This window comes from Cynoglossus semilaevis, chromosome 5 (assembly GCF_000523025.1).
Source record: "Cynoglossus semilaevis isolate Cse_v1.0 chromosome 5, Cse_v1.0, whole genome shotgun sequence".
Classification (NCBI taxonomy): Eukaryota; Metazoa; Chordata; class Actinopteri; order Pleuronectiformes; family Cynoglossidae; genus Cynoglossus; species Cynoglossus semilaevis.
The window spans coordinates 4,937,291-4,956,548 of NC_024311.1; the positions used below are offsets into that span (position 1 = coordinate 4,937,291).

At 40.1% G+C, this 19,258-nt stretch overlaps 1 protein-coding gene across 7 annotated transcripts in view; it reads right to left on the bottom strand.

The window, feature by feature from the left end:
• Positions 1 to 19,258, bottom strand: part of sox6 (SRY-box transcription factor 6) — a 136,715-nt gene that overhangs the window by 46,062 nt on the left and 71,395 nt on the right. For 5 of the 7 annotated variants that reach the window (XM_025055441.1, XM_025055445.1, XM_025055443.1 and 2 more), the window contains 3 exons: positions 16,878 to 16,967; positions 6,311 to 6,483; positions 4,430 to 4,501 (listed from right to left, as the gene is read on the bottom strand). In XM_025055441.1, the coding sequence (XP_024911209.1) occupies positions 4,430 to 4,501; positions 6,311 to 6,483; positions 16,878 to 16,967 (335 nt within the window). The remainder of the gene's footprint in view (positions 1 to 4,429; positions 4,502 to 6,310; positions 6,484 to 16,877; positions 16,968 to 19,258) is intronic. The other 2 variants (XM_025055444.1, XM_008310058.3) reach the window with 1 other exon arrangement.

Here is a 19,258-nt window from a genome sequence, read left to right on the forward strand (position 1 = left end):
CATGCTCAACTCTTCAGCCACTTAGGCTCGTTTGCCGTCTTCATCAGCGTCACCACTGAGGCGAGGTTGTGTCTATTACACCTTTTGGTGCATCATTAAGTTTTAACAGGGCCACTGCGACGCTATTGTTTAATCCATTTGTGACTTTGTTTAACGTCAGCGCTTTTTCCCTCTGCCTCCTGACAAGGAGTCACATTTTTATAAGTAATTGAATTGATCCCTCTCTCGCCACCAATACAAGCCACTAAATGGAATTGTTTGTATCAGAGTGTCAATATATTAAATCACGGGGGCTAATGAGGCGGGTCACTGCTTCCTTTTATCTTCAGTCTTGCATGTGCACCTCTTCATCAGCTCCTTAAATGGAGGATGAACATGTTGGACAGAGCTTCTCTGGGCCACGGCTAAGCCGTCTGACTCCACTCTTAATGCCCTCACATAATCCTGCACAGCGCTCAGCAACACAGGGGAAAGAAGTGTCAACACAGTCATGTGTATAGACACACACACACAAACACACACACACACTTATTATAATTTCCCTGCTCTATTATTCTCTTATTATAGTGCTAACAGTTCCAATCTAGCTGTGCTAATTGGGAGACTTGTGCATTCTCTTTAACAACGTTTGTTTGTGTGTGTGAGAGAGAGTGTGTGTGAGAGAGTGTGTGTGCCTTTTTTTTTTTTTTTTGCCAGTGCTTTAATAAGAGGATCACACTGAGAAAATCATTTGTGGTGCAGAGACAACAAAAGCATCGGCGAATACGCAAATTAGCTCCATTATTATCGCACGATTACCATAAAGCTTTGTGTTTATTTAAGTCATCTGAGTGGTTTAAAATATTAACCATATTTACTCTTTTATTTTGTTGCCTAATGTGCCACACTAGACTGAAAATACATGCATATATCAAAGCCGTCTGCATTTGTTCATGGATTTGTTAAACATTATGTCTAATTTAGACACAGAGTAACGTGGAGTGCATCAAAAAGGATGATTATATCCTTTTAATTTTAAATCTATTAAATCAACAGTCCGGAATCTGAAATATGTACGGACTTGAAATGTGTCTATTTATTTATTTAGCAGTTACTCCCACAATGATACTGTAGTCTGTTACTCTGTCTATGTTGGACTTTGAAGCCTGGTCAGTTTGTACAGGACAGAGACACAAATGTGGGAAAACTAAATTAGGTAAAAAACACATTACTAACAGCATTTCATCAGATGTCTGTGATAGTGTCTTTCACTCCTGCATGCAGCCGTGAGCAGCGACAATACGCTGACACGACATTATCGCATTCCCTGACGGGGAAAAGGAAAAACTAAATGAATGTCTTGCGTTGATAGTGACCCTCTGTTTCATCTGCTGAGCTCTGTGTCCTCCAACCTGTTTGTGAAGATAAAGTTCACCCTGACCTTTCAGCTTATATTTATTCTCTTGATGTGTGTATCAATGCGTCGGGTCCCTGCAGTGAGGCTGTGTACTGTACACCGTCACCTCTGTGTATGTGCACGAGTATCTCTGTGTGTGTGTGTGTGCGCACACCCTGAGTCAAACAGTGACTATTCTTTCTTTGAGGAATACAGAATGGAACATTTAAATAATCCCGGTTAGAAAAAGGACGCCGCAGAAATCTTATTTTAAATAAAACAACCTGTAGTTTAACAATAAATCACAAGGAAAAGAAAAAAATAAAACAAGCACAATTATTTTCTGCCGCTGATCTACTTTTGTTTGGTCTGTTAAAGTATCACAAAAATTGAAATTAAATTTTTTAAATAATAATTATATTTTGTTTTCACTATTTTATACATGATGATTTTATACATCATGGTCTTTGGTCAAGAAAATGGAGACAATTGTGAAGAAATAAATTAATAAATTTATTTAAATATTTAAATATTTTTAATGATTCTAATCAATCACCCTTTTGAGACATTGTAAATATTTTTGGGTTTTTCTCAAAATAGATATTATGTCCAAACTATGATGTAATTACGTAATGTAGGACATTTTCAGGCCTTGTGGAAATGATGCCAGCAAACTCTTTTGATTTCTAAGTCACCAAGTAGTGTTTAACAAAACCTCCATAGATCATTTCTGAAAATGTAAATGAACCAATCACATAATAATCTTGTAAAATCCTGTGGCGTTTCAATTCAGTCAACTCACAAGTTAATCTTATCCCCGCTCTTGAATGAATGTCAATACGGTCTCAGGGACAAGGATGGACTGAAACACAAACAAGCCGAGGGAAAAACACACAAAAGCTTTAATCTTTAACTTTTGATAAGCCCCTAACACTGCAATCAAAACATCTGCTATCTTAAAACAAGTCACATTGTAATCCCAGAGGACAAAGACTAAATCTCTCCCCCTTTTGTAGGAATGATGAGAAAGGCTAAAAAGAGAGCGATAGCTATTCAAAGGGGCAAAACTTGATTAAGCTGCATTCTGCCCTGCTCACAACCTCGGTCTCTAAACCTCTGGAACTACACACTGGTGATGGATTCCATACTCTCCACATGCAAACCCTCTTTAGTGGATGCCAACAAAAGTCTCGAGTTGCAAACTCTCATGGTTTTACTGTTTGGAGAGTTTACAATGTCCACTGATGTGATCAGTTACATCATCAATACAAGGCCCTAAAAAGAAGCTTCCTCTCCCTCTTCCTTCCTGGGGCCAAAACAGAAGGACTTTGATGACCACTAGGGTCTCCAATAAAGTTTAGTGCTCTCCATGCTAATAGCAGAGTAACTTAATCTGCCCCGCATTGCGTAGCACTTTACTCAATGCCACTGACATATAGGCCGGAGGCTTGTCTTGACGCTGATTAAGCCAAAGCCATCGTATACTTATGTACATAGCAAGGACATTTTAAAGAGGCAGCAGTAATGAAAACAGAACAAGGCAGAACAGGAGTCTTTAACTTTCTCCACAATGCCATCTCTACTCTCTACTCTGCTGCAACAAAGGGACGTTCACAACCACTGCAAACATTAGGGTGAAGGTGTTTAAAGGTAAAGCAGGTAGCAATTATCTTGAAACAAACAGTGTTAGTCCAGGGGGATTTTGAGGGAAGTTGTCTTAAATACGAAACGGTTTCCGTGGCTCACATGATGCAATTCTTTGATCCTGTGGGGAATTCTAAAAAGTTTGTCTCACGTTGTGTTTCAGGATAACGCCAGAAACATGACCAAAACCATGGACGTCCCTGGACATATTATAAATACTTGAGCACACAAAGTTTTTCCAGTGAAGTGAAGGTGAAGGAGGAACAATTTATTGGGAGTGAGTATTTTAAGGAGGTAAAATGAAAGGAAAGGTTAAGAAGTTGTCGGTTGGGGGAACGGGCAGCGGAGGAGGAGGAGGTAACTGGAGAGGGATGTGCCTGACACTAAGTACACTCTGAAGGATAACGTTAGCTTCGCACAGACAGAGCAGGCTCACGGCCTTGACCGCTGCCGGGTACCAAGCCTGGATTTCTCTGTACTACTTGACTACATCCAGCAACACACAGCCTGGGTGGTCTCTCATTACCAAGCCTTTGTACTGTATCACACACAGCACGCCCAAGCGGACACACCACAGAGGACGATAAGGTTAAAGACACATGAAACAGAAAAAATAAGATGCTATTAAAAACAACTATGTGCCAAACACTGCTGTGTTGCTCAGTACAACAAACGTTTCCTTTTCAAAGGCATTTACATCTGATTTTCCTTGACTTCACCAAAATGACCTGAAAACTTTCCTTAGGTTATTTTGTTGTTATTTAGTATCACATGCCTCAGATGATGCAGTCATAACAAAAGCACAGTAACTTCCTGTTTCAATGCTCTTAGCAAATGTTGAAGTTTCTTTCTTGAAAAATAAATTGAAAATAATTACATTTCTAGTTATAATTACAGTTAGCAAAAACAACTGAAATAAAAAAAAGGAAAATTAACAAACAAACAAAAGTTGGTCAGGTCATATATATATATTGTTATTAGTATAGTATAGTTATATATATATTTATTATTTATTTAAAATAATTAATAATATAATTTGTTTTGGCTATCCAAAGGACATGAGAAAAAAATTTAAATTTTCTATCCTCGGTCTCTGATTTTAATTGCATTACAGTAAACATGAAACTTTCTATTCATAGTCCAGAACACTACAGGAAGTGGTGGAAATGCTTCACGTATCAAAATCAAATCACATAAGCTTGCAGCTGTGCTAATTTTTCTCCTTCCTGTATTGATATTAGACATACGTATGTCAATAAACACCGTTGTGTACTTCTTCAGCCAGCAGTACAACTCTACTTTTTTACTTATTCTTTTTTTTAAATATTGTAATAAAAATAATAATAATAATTTCAAGAGGACTAGGCTTGGTCTGAGTGTTGCAGGGTCGACAGAAATTCACTGACTGACCTGGATCTGCTGCTGGAGGAGGTTGATCTTGTGCTGCTGCTGCAGAAGTTGCTGCTGTTGCCTTGCAATCTGCTTGGACACATACAGGAAAATAATTAATTGAGGATTTTCGGGATGGATGAAAAAAGAAATTAATATAAATATATATATACATATATGTGTATACACATTATAAGATTAGTATAAATACAATGATACATAATTCCAAAAATCTGTAAAACTTACAGAAAATTACAGAAATCATTATTAAATCTATTTTATTTTAGTTTTACAACATACAAACAAAAATCCCTAAACAACAAGGAAATGTATTTTGCCCAAATCTGACTCTTCTTGGTTTTCATCTGTGAGCTTTGCATAAATGTGCATAATTCACAATTCAATTTTCAGAAAAAGAAAAAAAAAATCAGAATTTCTGGAAGAGTGAACTGGTATCTGTCCTTACAGTGTCACATAGAGTGAACTGGTATCTGTCCTTACAGTATCTCTCCTTATACAGTATTTGTTGTATCCTTAGACCTGTAATAAATGTCTTTTTTTTTTTAGACAAGCAAATAGACTACATATAATTGTAATATTTTAAATGGACAAATCTCTTTTCTTCTTTGTATTATGGTTTTTATATGTTTGAGACCAGCAGCTTTAGACTGAAGGGACATACAGCCGTGATAAGTGTTCTGTCAGTGTCCACCTGAGTGATGTGGAGCCACATCTCAGCCCCTCTCCTCTCGGCAGAGCCCTTCTCTCTCCTTGCCGGCCCCACTTCATTGAGCGTGACAACCTAGTTTTAAGTGTCATTTAATTTTCATTTTTAAATATAATTACAAAGTGTGCACTGTTAGATATCAGTCGCCTGTAAATGTGTCAAGATTAATTTGTGCTGGCTTCCTCACGAGTGTCAACAGTTAATTACTGTGTTGTATCTTGATGGCTTGATGACATTCTAGCTCTCAGCAGGCTCTCACTCTCCCTCCGCCGCTACTACACCTCCCTCTTTTTGGTATTAATATTCTTGCATTTCAAAATAAGATCAAACAATGAAGGACGTCTGACATCTCGGTGTCGTGGTCATTCACGCCGCAGTGACCACAAAACTCACGGCGCTAAGTCAAGTTTGCAAATGAACGTCATTGATTGGAAAAAAGAATAAATCAATACTGGTAATGTATTATTAGTGTACTATGACCGAATGCATCACTCTAAGGTACGGTCTATTTCTTCTTTTAGCACAGGAGGCTGTGACCGTGCGCTGGGAAAACTCTGAGTGAACTCCTCACTGATAATTGACTCATAGCCATTAGAGTGGCTGGTGATAATAAAAGTGTCGCCCGTGTGGATAGTTTGTGTCCTTATTTCTTCCCAGACATTAACACACTTCATGGCCTCTGCTAATTTGCTGATTTGTACAATATGGCTCATTGGCCTGATTTGTGCTGCAAATCTAATGCCAAGCTTGTTCTAATAGCAGTCGATTTATAAGATATTGAAATGGACTTCTATGTTTAATATAACGTTTGAATCACACATCCCATCGCATTTGTTAGTACAAGTCATAATAACCTTTTTCCTACCAGCCAGCATTAATGTGGGCGAGGGAGCGTGACCGAAAATATCAGACGCAGTGTTGGGTATTACATCTCCTAAATCTAATATTCCAAATTCCTACTGAGAAGTCAGATTTTACTGGCCCATTTCAAGCATGAAATTTAATATGAAATGGAGCAGACATTTTTGTTACAGATGTAGTTAAAGGGGTTTATAATTGGAGTGAAAGAGGGGAATAAACAAATTTGTTTTTTTTTTTTATGACATACACAGGAAATGAGGAAGAAAGGATGGACGAAATAAGAGAAGGGAGAAAAAATTGTGCTAGGGAGTTACCTGCTCCTGCTGCTGACGAGCCAACTCCATTTGCTGCCTCTGCTTCTCCATCTGTGAGGCAGCCAGCTTCTTCTGTTCGTCGTGAGCCGCCAGGAGCTGCTCTCTCAGGCTGATGAGCTGAGTTATCATTGTGGAGAGCTGGTGTTCCTTTTCCGCCAGGCTCTCTGGAGTACCTACGAGCACAGGAGGGAGGGCAGGAGCAGAAAGGGAAAAGAGACAAACAATACAAAGTGGATTAAAGAAGTGTGTGTTTTAGCGTAAAAATAAGACAGCATTGAAAAGCAAGGAGCAGGATATGGGGTTCGTAGGGAAGGCCTTGTATTGTACAAAGGGACTTACAGTATTTTGAATCCATTAGAGAAATAATTGAATGAGAACATGACTAAATGGATACGTGTACTGAAAAACCATAGAAGTGGAACATGAAGGTTTAAAAGGTCAAATAAACCTTAAACTCATTATACTCTTACGCTTTAGAGCTGCAAAAACTTTAGATACTTTATATGCACTATATTAAATACATATTAATACTATATTAAAAAAAATTACACCTGAAATAAAAATAATTTGATTTGAGCTGGTACAAAACAAGGTTTATTTTCAGTAGTATTTTTTCATTTGAAATACTACTTTTACCAAACAGCTCAATTATCAAAGTGTCTAATTACTTATATATTATTTTCAAAATTATATTACAATTCCCAGAAAAACAAACATTACTCTGGAAGATTGGAAGTTAGTTTGATAGTTCAGTGAAATATTTGATCTGTTGATAGAGACAGAGTGAGCTAACCATTTTTTCTTTCTTCTTTTTTTTTCCTTTTTTGTTATGGCATTCTTCAAAGGCATATTCTTCTGTCTGCGGTCACATGTTCACACTGTGTGCAACAGACAGAGCAGCTGCACTGCTCGCTCCCTGCGCTTAATCAATGCTAAGTGATCCTACCATTGACTTACACAGCCAACATAATTGCCAGTGAGAGGCTAGACAGTAACTCACTCTCCTCCCTCTGCACTCCTTTGTGACAAGCTGATCTGGGAGAACGTACCAAACAGAGATGGGGAAGGGACGGAGGAAAAGAGAGCGAGAGAGTGAGAGAGAGTGAAAAAGAGGGAGAGGTAAAGGGATAAAAGCATAGAGATTGAGATAAGAGTACAGTCAGATCTGGCCTGGGGCCAGCAGGAGCTGAATTCTTTCCTGGGTGTCTTCCTCTTGTCTCTGGCCACATCTGTCTTGGGTTTCTCCGAGAGCTCCCAGGGGCCCCCTCGACTCAAACTATTTTAATTTGACTAAACACCTGATTTATTTTATCTCTCCGATGAGGAAAGCCATTTGTCTTAATAGTGCCTGTCAACCTCCAGAACCCATTCAGGGCAATTTACTGGCACGCTTGTCTGAACCTCAGTTCGCTTCACTCTTCCTCCACTGCCTGCTGCAATGGAAGAGAGCTGCAATTCTCCATTTATCCTGCTAACGAAAAAAACGCATCTAAAAGCAGCTATTCATTGGGCCCGCATGCAGTTTCCAAGGCTTGAATTGACTTTTTATTCACCCGACTACACTTGTTGTGAATAGCTTATCTGTAAAATTGATACAATTAGAACCAATTTTATCAACCTTTGGCCGTGTCCACGGCAGAGCTGCCTCTAAAGATACATCAGTTGTTGCCACAATACATCACAGCTATCACTACTGTAGTGAATTGAACCGCCTGAGGTCAACAAGTCAGCAGCCACATCTATATGTGCAGAGTGGGAGACCTACTGAGTAGGACCCTTCTGTATCGTAAAACCAATACTTTTAGAACTGAGCTGAGCTGTTTTAATAAAAGGTGACCACCCAGCCCAAAATCCCAGGAAAAAAACAAGAGAACCAGACTTAAAAATATTTTAAACAAAGCACTTCAGGTGTCCAACATAAAATATAATTTGACCATTTTAAAGGGTAAAACATAAAGGAATGCCAATCTGAGGCATCGCCGATCTGATGTAAACCTGGTGCTTATTTCAGATACACATTATCTTTAAAGATCACAGTGAGAAAAGTCACTGTAGGAGTTTTTGCCTTAAGACGTACACAGACTGATACAATCAACTGAGGGACATCACGTGACCGAGTACAGCACAGATAATTGGTGTATTTTACCTGGACTTTACAGGCTGCACAGCCAAAGTCACCGTTAAAGACCCAGATCAGGGTCTAAAACTGAATGGCTGCGGTTGAATAAAAGAAGAAGAAGAAGTGACATAATGAACAAACAAGGATAAATCATCCAGGTGAAGGCTCTGGCAATTAGGCCTTGAGACCAGCAAATATGACCTTGAGTTAGTAGGTAAGCATCTGGACTCATTCATGCCATTGGAGCCTGTCCTAGTTATAATTACTGTGAGTGCAGAACTATCAACATCATTAAACAGGTGCATTTTGTGTTGCAGAAGAACTTGATGGACTTTTCATCATCACATCACTCAGTTCTGTTCAAACACCAGACAAAACCTTCACAGGGTTCATTGTTTTGACACTTGTTTCAATTCGATTCAATTATGGGTAATTGGAGTGATTTCTAAAACCTCTGTGTTTTTGCTCGTTTAACTGTTAACATGTTTTTTATTAGCTGTATTTTTTAACTCTTCAACACCTGACATTGAGCAGAGTAATCACTCACTTTAACAAAACAGTCAAAAATAGACCCCTGTGTTTTGTTTTGTTGACTAGTCAGCGTAAAAACATCTTTCATTTTGTCGTTAATTATGGATAAGCTTTAAAATCCAGATGAAACTTTTATTGGGGGGAGGAGGAGTTGTGATGTGTGTCAAACCAGCCAGCTAACAAAAGAGGCCGTTTCCTGCATATTTCATGGTTTTTACCAGCAGTGGGTCCAAGTTCTGGCTGTTAACATGTCTCCCCATATTGTGTTTCCGACAGCAGACAGACAGTTGAGGGGGGCCTTTAGTACATCACACCAAGCTGGATGCAATCAACTCCCGTTAGACAATTGGGGCTCTTTGAGACCTTAGTGGCCCAAGAGAGAAGGGGGACTCTGGGCGTGGTCAAGTCGTCAAGCTCTGCTGGCACATTTTTTCATTTCTTGTTTTCTGTCTCGGTCCAACAGGTTCAGTTCGAAAATGGAAAACTGATAAACAGAGGGGTGTGGGGGGGTTCTGTAACTGTGAAGTTCAGTTTCAGCCAGTTCAGCATTCACCTTTTGAGATTCCTGCCTCTTTTAAACGTCACCAAGTAGGGCAGAAAACACCAATGGGCAACTAAATAATTGATAAGAGGAAAACAAGCAGAGCCATGGTTGCTTGGGGAGGGATTGGGGTATTTGAGGCTTGGGGTCTTTGGATAAAAGGCACTTTGTAGGGGTGCGATTTGTTCTGTCCAATGCCCACATCTCCCTCTCTCTTGGCTCCCTCCTCTCTGCTCTAATCAAGCAGTCTCTAATTTGGGTTCCAAGTCCAGTACCGGGGAAAAAGAAGGAGGCTTGTTACTTTGAAGAGTCCCGAGTGAATAACACAGATAAAAGATTCAAGCACAAAAAAAAAAAAAGAAAAGCGAGGGAGGGCGAGGGTGGAAACGGGGGAAATCACAAGGCACCCTATTCTCTCCCCTTCCTTTGGTTAGGACAGCTGAGCCATTATGACCCCATCTGAATTGAGTTTTTAACGCTAGAAGACTGGAATTTCTTTGTCTCTGTATCAGTCGGCCATTGTGGCTGCTTCCATATGCTACAAGCCCATCCTAAGTAAATTAGGACTTGTCTAAATGCTACGATTGTACCAAGCTGTGTCCACACACACCGCACATAGCTTGAATACCTTCCATGCTAAGCACCTCTCCCTGTGCTTTGGTAATAAAGTGTATGCTTAGACAGCGGTGTGCACGAACCTGTGTGTTTTTTTCTGCCCTGACCCATACAAGGTACACCCCTAAGGATAAACGCACGTGTGGGAACACTGCGCAGCCATCTGACCGATTGTCTATTCTTTGAGTGGAGCGCACAAAGAGCCAACTGAGTAACAACTAATTGCCTTTATTTGATCGTCCTTCAGTGTTTCAAAAACAGAATGATTTCCTGCCCCACAGACCGTTCATTAAAACCATTAAATGACTTTAACAAAAGCGAGATATAACAACTTGTGTTTGCAGCAAACACACATATGTGATACTGGATGACTGGCCAGGAAAATGTAGCCTAAAAGTGATTGCTATATGTGGCCAAAACGTATTCTGAATTTCAGTAACAAGGCATGTTTTTTATGGCCTTTGTAATATGTTTTTAACACATTTCCGTTTCCTGCAACCACAACAGAACGGAGAGCAGCTGTTTTACCTGGCTTCCTGCCTCTGCCATGATATAAAAGCAGTTAATCCTGCCAATAAAATCCCATTAACAAGTCTAAGTAATGACTCGCAGGCACATCATCTACTGGCAGCATCGACTTGTTGTCGGTCAGTCACTTCCTGTAAGGCACACTTGGTTAAACACAGAGAAACCCGTCAGAAAGGTCAGATCCTGAATCTTAAAAACCAATTTAACTTGTGTGCTTCAGAGTTTAGGAGAGCTAATTAATTTAGGGAGATGCTAATGGCAGTCTGGTAATTTCCACATTTTTGTTATGGTATATGTGTACGTCTACATGTGTGTGCATATCTAAGTACAGGGAGATGTGATTATAATCATTTTAATGGGTTGGCAATTGATTCTCTTTAATAAATATATTCTGATTGGCGTGCAGAGAGGTTATTAATAAAAGCACACTTCATCTGCTGTGGTTCTGCTGCTAATGCTCAACACAGACGGAGACTAATATTTTGATGATAGAGGAAGCTTTGCTCTTCAGTATAATTATGCTCGTGTAAAAGCACCAGCACTTCACTGTCTGCCCATAGCACAGGACTGGGTACTTTATTAATACTGCGGTTGAGGCTCGACCTGAAAAGATTACTATGCCGGCAACGCTGCGGCCGCTAAATACACAACGAGGGAAAAACAATCTCTTCTTTCTAAAACTAATGACTTTTTTTTTTCAATTTGTTATACAAAACATCCTGAAAACATGGAGAAATGTGCGAGTGCACACGAAGCTCTTTACATAAAAACAAAGACTAGCTGCGGTGGCTCTTTTCATTTCTTAGAACCTCCGTAACGATGAATCCAATCCCTATGGCCCTACGATATAAAAAGACATGCAAAGATTTGAAGGTCTTATTCGTACAACAGTGATCAAGGTAACAGTGTATTGTCTACGAAGCCTTTTCAAACATTATTTAATAGAAGGCCTTGTTTATGTTGGTGATTATTAAAGCGGAGCGTACCAGATCTTTTAGAAGGCTTTTGAGAACTTGGCCAGGCGTTGAATGTCTCAACAATAACTGTATTTTGTTTGGGTTGAATCCTAATCACCGGGGATAGAAGAGTTAAAGAAAAGCTGAGGTCAGTGCTGGTATTCAGGAAAAATGTAAAAGTTCTCAAGTTGAAACACATACAATCGTCTTACGTTTTTTGTAAAGCCGCATCAAATCTTTCACATATACAGTGGACATGAAAAAGCCTATAGAAGATGTCGAAACACAGTTAAAACTTTAACCTCAGATCATGTCTATTTTATTCTACCATCAGATTAGTCTTCAATAGATTTTGCACTTTGTCTGACTTCTTTCTATAGGTGTAAAAATCAACCCATAGAAATAATAATTAACCCCTAGAGATAATAATTAACCCCTTTTAAATAATGAAATGAACTCCTGCAACAAAGATTGCAGTGTGATTCTAAGAACAAAGTAAAAAAAAAAAAAAAAACAGCAAGGTCAAGGAATTAGCAAAGCTGTTTTCAGTAGCTTACCATCAAAAAACACTGACTATTGAGATTTTTTTTAAAGTTTGTAGCTTGTGAACTTTATATATTTTACACATCCTAATGATCTACTTTCTACACCAGTTATTCCCAATCTTTTTTGAGCCATATATTTTCCATTTAAAAAATCCCACGGCGTGCCACCAAACATTGTCAACATGGCCTGTTGAGTTAAGCACAAGCTGATTTACTCTCAGGAACTGAAGAAAGACACGCATAAAGATATTCTTCAAAAGAAACTTACTTGAAACTGTCACTGTCTCATAGATGAAGAAAGACAAACGTTTGCAAAAATAAATTGAACATTCTTCAATGGTAGATCTGAGTGTGCCACGGCACAGAGGTTGGGAATCACTGATCAACATTAAAAATAAAAACCATGTTAACTTAGTATTGAAATATAATTAGAACTTTGTTGATCTCATACTTTGGAAGGTCTTGTGTTAACAGCAGATCTGCTGCAACAGGCGACCCCTTGGAGGCATTGAGTATGTGATACCTCTGGGAATTGAACCCAGGACTCTCTGCGCTCCTTGCGAGGCAGGCATGCTAACCGCTACACTATGGAACCACAAACGCAGTTAGTTGAAAGGTTAAAAGACAGACAAAGTTATTTTGGTCAAAGGTGTGTATTTCTTGTTTTCCTATTTACACACATACACACAAACACACTCTGTCTTATGCACATACAGACAGGCTCGAGCACAGCGCTGGCTTTTTTACCTCCAATGCCACGGGCTAAATTCCTCTATTCATTAGAGGAGAAAAACACACAGTCCAACACTCTTATACATTCATCTAGTAAATGTGGCCTGAAGAATAATGATTTACTGTGGCTCATATTTCACCTGAGTGCACAGAGCGAAGACTTGACTGAAGTGTTGTGGAGAAAATGCTAACGGAGGCATTTTGGACAGGAGCGAGTGGACAAACACAGCTTTGTGTTGTGTGTCCGATCATTTGTGTATTTTTAAAATACATAATACTCATGTGCGGTGTAGAGAAAAGAAAATTCTCTTTTAATTTGCCTGTGTTTAATTGTATAAGTCAAGGGCCACTGGGAAATGTCGGAGCACAGATATTTTAGTGTATCTGCTGCGGCAATGGAATCCATTAGGAGGCGAGTTCAATTTTAAAGTGAATAACTGTGTTGAGAAGCACACCCTTATGATTGAACAATATTAGCTCTGTGTTCACACAGTGGACTCCTTTCTGTCAGTGCAGGAGTGGAGCCAGCACAGGTAGGGCCAGCATGGAATCAGTCTCAGCTGCCACCCTGCCTGCCTCACCCTGTGTTCTCCCCCCTAAAGAGCTTCCACTTATCTGCCTGCTACAGGACTGTCTGTGTGCATCCAGACTCTGTCGCGTGGCCACTATTCTCAAATCGATTGTGACAGTGAGAGAGCCCTGATTTTTCTGCTTCAGAATTCAAACAACCCCCGTCGGCCTACGGGTCTGATGTCGGTGCTATTTCACCTTCTGGTTTTTTGGGGTTTTTTTTGTTATTTCAAAGACCAATTCTGATTCAGGTGAATAAAGCCTGTGTTCCAATGTCCTAATGACATATTTTCCTTTAGTTTGAGTAAACGCTAAAATTGCCAAATTCCACCCAACCAGACTCCCAACGCGGGGCTGGGAGATTGACACCTAGCAGGAAAACTTAAACAAACGGCTCCGTTGAGTAAAAAGCTCAAAGAACCCGCAGAGAGGAAGAACATGTAACATTGAGCAACTTTATCTACTCCAGGATCCAGTGTGCTATATTTATTCACTATGTTCAGTATCACACTCTCATTGTGCAATATCATCCGTATAATGATTCAAATGCACGTGGATACAGTTTAAGCATTCTTTTTCCAGCTGTGTAATCAAGAGAGTCGAGGTAAGAAGCCACATCTAAAGTCCTTTTCTCACTTGTAATTTCGAGAAGAACCTTGCCTTCTATTATCTGCTTCTATCTGTGGTTTGGACTCCTTCCAGCTGGCTTCTCTTTCTTGTTCTGTGGTTTTGTTCAGGAGATTTCATCTCTCTCCTCATCATTCCTCCAGATTGACAGCTAAGCTCAGGTATGAAAACAAACAGCTCTGGAATTGACTAGTGCAAAATAGAAAAAAAAATCTTAACAAACTCTTGGCCGCCCCTGCTGATGCTGAGGCTTAAGAACATAACGAGGCTCGGTGATAAAGACTCATTAACTCTTAATAACATGACTGGTGTTTGCTCCTGCTTTAATTCTGGCTCCAAAAAAGTTTGATTTTTTTTTTCTCTTGGTGCAACACCACAGCAAACAAACAAAAATTAAAGGTTCTACAGCTCTAGAGTTCACTCCCCATGAAAGGCTGGTCCCTGATGTTTTTGATACCATTGTTTTGATTTTTCTGTTTACTGTACATGCCCGTTCACTTCAGCAGAATAAAGTTTTGAGGGCATGTTTCAACAGAGCGGCAAAAATAGAAAGAATGTCTCTCTTTTCATGGGTAAAGCCCGAGGTCAAATCCTGACACGATGATTGTTTTGCAATCATTTTTCATTTCTGCAAGTGGGACAGTTTCCTCACCAGTCAAAACTCAGCACCCGCTTCTGCAGCTCCATAATCACTCGCCTTTCATGGTTTTAACCAGTGTCAAAAGGCATCCTACAAGGTGCTTAGTGTAAACTGCTTAAAGAGTGATCAGCGCGGAGACTACAAGGCCACTCCGACAGTCGGTGCTGGAGTTTTTATCTGAATGTCAGTCTTTATTCTTCACTTCCTTTTATGATTTTAGACCTTACAGTCATGTCTGCCTTTTTTGATCTTTTCTTTAAACCTAACAATTAATAGAAGCCCCAGTTCATCATAACACATAACACACAACATCCTAAACATCAGGTGTTTTTTTCGGTACTTTTGTTTGTGTTTTAATTAAGTGGACCTTGTACATCTGCAACCCTGAGCTCCTCTTTAATTGCTTGTATTTACATCAGACAGACATCAAACACAGACAGTGAGAAAGAGTGAGAGAGAGAGAGAAAGTGCTAGAGAGACAGCAAGAGAGGGAGAGAGAGGAAGGGGAGGTTTGCAAAGGGGGAGCATAAGGACGCCCTTTGAAATGTCAGTAGTTGTACAAAATGACAAACTAATTAATAATCTATATCAGCACGGAGAATCAGGAGAATCATTTATATTCAACTCTTTGACAGACAAAAGCCATTCTGCCTCCTGTTTGCAAACCACCTACTAATCTTTCCGCTTTGCATGCATCAGATAGAACGCCTGCCTGTAATTAAACAGAGCAGCTTTCAAAAGGCTAAATCATTTTGAAACATTTTACCCAGTGCACTTTGATCTACAGTGACACGTGGCAAACCAGGGCAGGTACAATGAATCTAGTCAGCACCGCGATGATTTATCCCTCAGTTCATTAAGGTTATTGCCAACGAATATACTTATTAGAGCGTTCGACAGTTTTTTTTTCTCTTCTCGGGCAAGTGAGGCAAGTGTCATATAATAATTAAGAGCAAACACAGGGTATTAATTTATGTATTGTTTATTTATGCGCTGTATGACATGCATGTTTTATAAAAAGAAACAACTAATCAAATTATCAAAATTGCCTGCACGGCAAAGAGATGATCTCTGTGGGTTTCTCCTCACAGTCAGGGGTTTATTGCGTGGAGGATTTACCCTTTAAGATTGATCCATTTACTTTTAGATGATTTATCTAAATCAGTCATAAAGACTGGGTCAGGAGAAAGACAGTGTTTGGATTAGTAAATTGTGTGATTTTTTTTGTTTTTTGTTTGTTTGTAGGCTTTAGCTTAAAGGGTGTTGCTTCTAGTAGGGAAACACAGTTCTGTAGCTACATGTGTTCAGGTTAGTCATTATTAATAAATAAATAAATAATAAATCATATCATGGTTTTAATTTTCTATCACTGAAAATGGCTTCTCTACAATTCGTTTTAATTGTTTAATGATTAAATGTCACTAAAAAAAGGAAAGGTTGACGTGAGACACTATCTGATGAAGAGGTTTGTTAAGGTCAAATGTAGGATCCAGTGACAGCTTGCTGTTATCAGCCAGCTGGTATTGTGCTTTCCTGTGCTGTATAAACACACAGGCTCTCTGTAACAGTCAGTGCTTAGGACTAAGCAGCAGCCCTGCCAGTACTCAGCCAAATTTTACTCTGTCAGAGACAGAGATTTTCAACGGGGGGAGGGAGCGCTCCTCCGCGCTTCACCGTGTTTCACTTGATATACTGCACAAGGCATTCACTGTCAGAGTCGAGACGTTTCACTCAAGAAAGAGCTCAGTGTGGAGACCAGTCTAGTCTCTGCACCATCTTCTCCACACTCAGCTCAGCAGTGTTCCACACACATCAAGCAACACATTGGGCTCCACAATTACCAGAGTGGCATGAACGCACTCCATGTGGCACAGCAGAGTAGTTCAGCTCAGGGTCTTCTGAACGGACAACAACAGTCAACCACTGACAAGTGCCTCGTGTCTCAAAGGAAACTAAATGGGTGGGAAATATGAGGGCAGCATTTTGAACAAGTGTGGCATTCCAGGCAAAGATAAGGGAGCAGAGACGGGAATAAGGAGGGACGCTCAGTGCTTTCGTTTTGTTTCACGGTACGAGTTTTTTGTGAGATTATACTGTACATAGACTAAAGTAGCTTTTGCTGTGTGCTATCTGTTTAGTTCAAATTTGTCGCTGTATTCTTACCTTTAACATCTGCTAAAAGTTCACTAGTGTTGAGCCTCTCCATCTTCTCTTTCCATTCTTTAGAGAGAAGTTTTTCCATGCATGACGATTCTAAAAGGAAAACAAAAAATGGTCAGAAACTATTTAATTAAAGAGACCATTGACCATAAGCGCTTGAATAAAAAAATGTGAATTATTTAATTGCATTGCTGGTTGTTCTGAATTTGTAAATACCTTTGAATGTCTTAAAAAAGTACATTCTGGCCTTGTTCAACAGAACACGATCTAAAGAAATGTTGTAAATTTAATTTGGGCAAACAACAGACAATAGTCTTTTAAGTAGGGCGGTATGATGATGACCTTTACCAGTATTGTGCTTTATCATATTTGTTTTCCTCCAAACTCCCAACTCCCAACACTGATAGCATGTTAACTTGACCTCGGACTAGCAATTAGGAGCATAAACCCTCGAGGCACCTGTTTACTGACATAATGAGCGGAGTGAGAAGCAGCCTAATTTTTACATTGACCTACACATATGAGGAGTAACTGATAATGACTAGTGATTATGTCCATACATAAAGAGACCACGTGTGACAGTTGGGTGATTAGGAGGCAGTGAAGTAGGAGACAGGCATTGCTGGAACAGTGTAAGGGCAAAGACCTACATTAAACAGGAGGCAAACAGTGAGACTGGGTCCGTCCGTGCATTCACAGAGCTGCCCGTGATGAAAACAATTAACATTTGTCCAGCAGACAATGAATCAGAGGAGGAATGGCTTCAATCTGCTGTGCTGTCCATGAGGCAGCTGATAAAGAACAGGCTAGGCAAGAAGATCCAGGCCTGGGCTATTCCTGCGCTACTCACAGGTCAGTCTGTTCCCATTAGACGCCAACCCCCCCCCCACCCCAACACACGAACACAAAACCTCTACCCCTCTAACCTCACCCTCCGTCTCCAACAACTGTCTTCAGATCAGGACGTACAGTAGTTCTATGCGCTGTTCTAGGGCGATTTATAATTACTGAACATGGTGTCTGTTTGACTAAAATAGTTTCAGTTAGGTCTGTTATGGACTGTATGTCTTTCTTGGTCTACATTTTTCTGGCCCAAAAAGGAAATAATAATATATGATGCTTTTTTAAACCTCAAAAGCTTTCACACTAAGGTTTCAACCTTTATCCATTCAAACCTATTCACACACTCGCGTTTTTCATTCCATGACAGTCACACAAATTCATACACTGCTGGCATAGATGCAAGAATGTCTGGTACAAAAATGAGTCCTGACCAAGAATACACTGGCATATAGTTTAACGTTCTGGGCAGAGAGCTAACCTTAACATTCTGGTGGTTAAATGACCAATGACAAACAGCCACCCAGGGTTCGTATCAAAAAGGAACATTGCGGACCACTATTACCAACCTTGACACGGAGAGGATTTATACAGTGTAGAATTTACACGAGCGTTGTTCCCTTTTATCCTGCTGTAAGATCTTTTGGTCTGCGCTTCCACAAAACAAACACTGATGCTCTCTCGGACAAACACAGACTTCAGAGGAACTGGGAGTAGCTTAGGGTCAGTACTTCTTCTGACCTTGTTTAAAGATGGCTTTCAGAGAGATCAAGCAGAGTGACCATTTTGTTTGATTGTCCACTTCCTCCAATGTGATGGGGGTCGACAGGACGTCTTCAGCTCAGGGTCATTATAACATTACTTCTGCTTTATTGACTTTCCAATTCCCAACTCACAGTTTGTCCTCTTGACCTCTGGCGAGGGAGAGAGAAAAGGCTGCTTGTGTTTTGTGCACGTTAACTCCTTTCAAGACACAAAGATCACAGATCTTATAAACTTCACTTTAAGGAGAAGGAGGAGTAGCAAAGCTAGCCTCCTCTTCCTCGTTGCCCGACCAGCCAGTGAGACGGCTTCCTCTCCTGGAACAACACACTCCTATCGCATCGTAATCCTCTGAGACTGACCGAGAAGTAATGCCTGTTTTTTTTCCCCCTTAAGTATGGAATTGGCTTTATTTTATTATTAAGTGGTGTAAAGGGGAATTAAATACACACAGTTAACATATGTTGATATGTACTTGCCCGCACAAACACGCACACATGAACTTTCATCACAGATGCTGCTCCAGCACTTGATCATTAAGGAATGCACCAACTGTTGGAGATAATACGGTGCCAGCTTCCATTCTACTCCAGTCCTCCCCTCCCTTCCTCCTCCCTCCCAGGAGAGCTGCCGCTCCCTTATTCTCCATCCCCTTCACCGGGCCAGACACGACCTGCCAAGTCCTCCAACAGGAGAGACTACAGCTGGAATGCAACACTGTCCTCCCTGCCCTCCACCTGAGAGAGGTGAAAAATGGCTCGGATTAGTCCATATATATATGT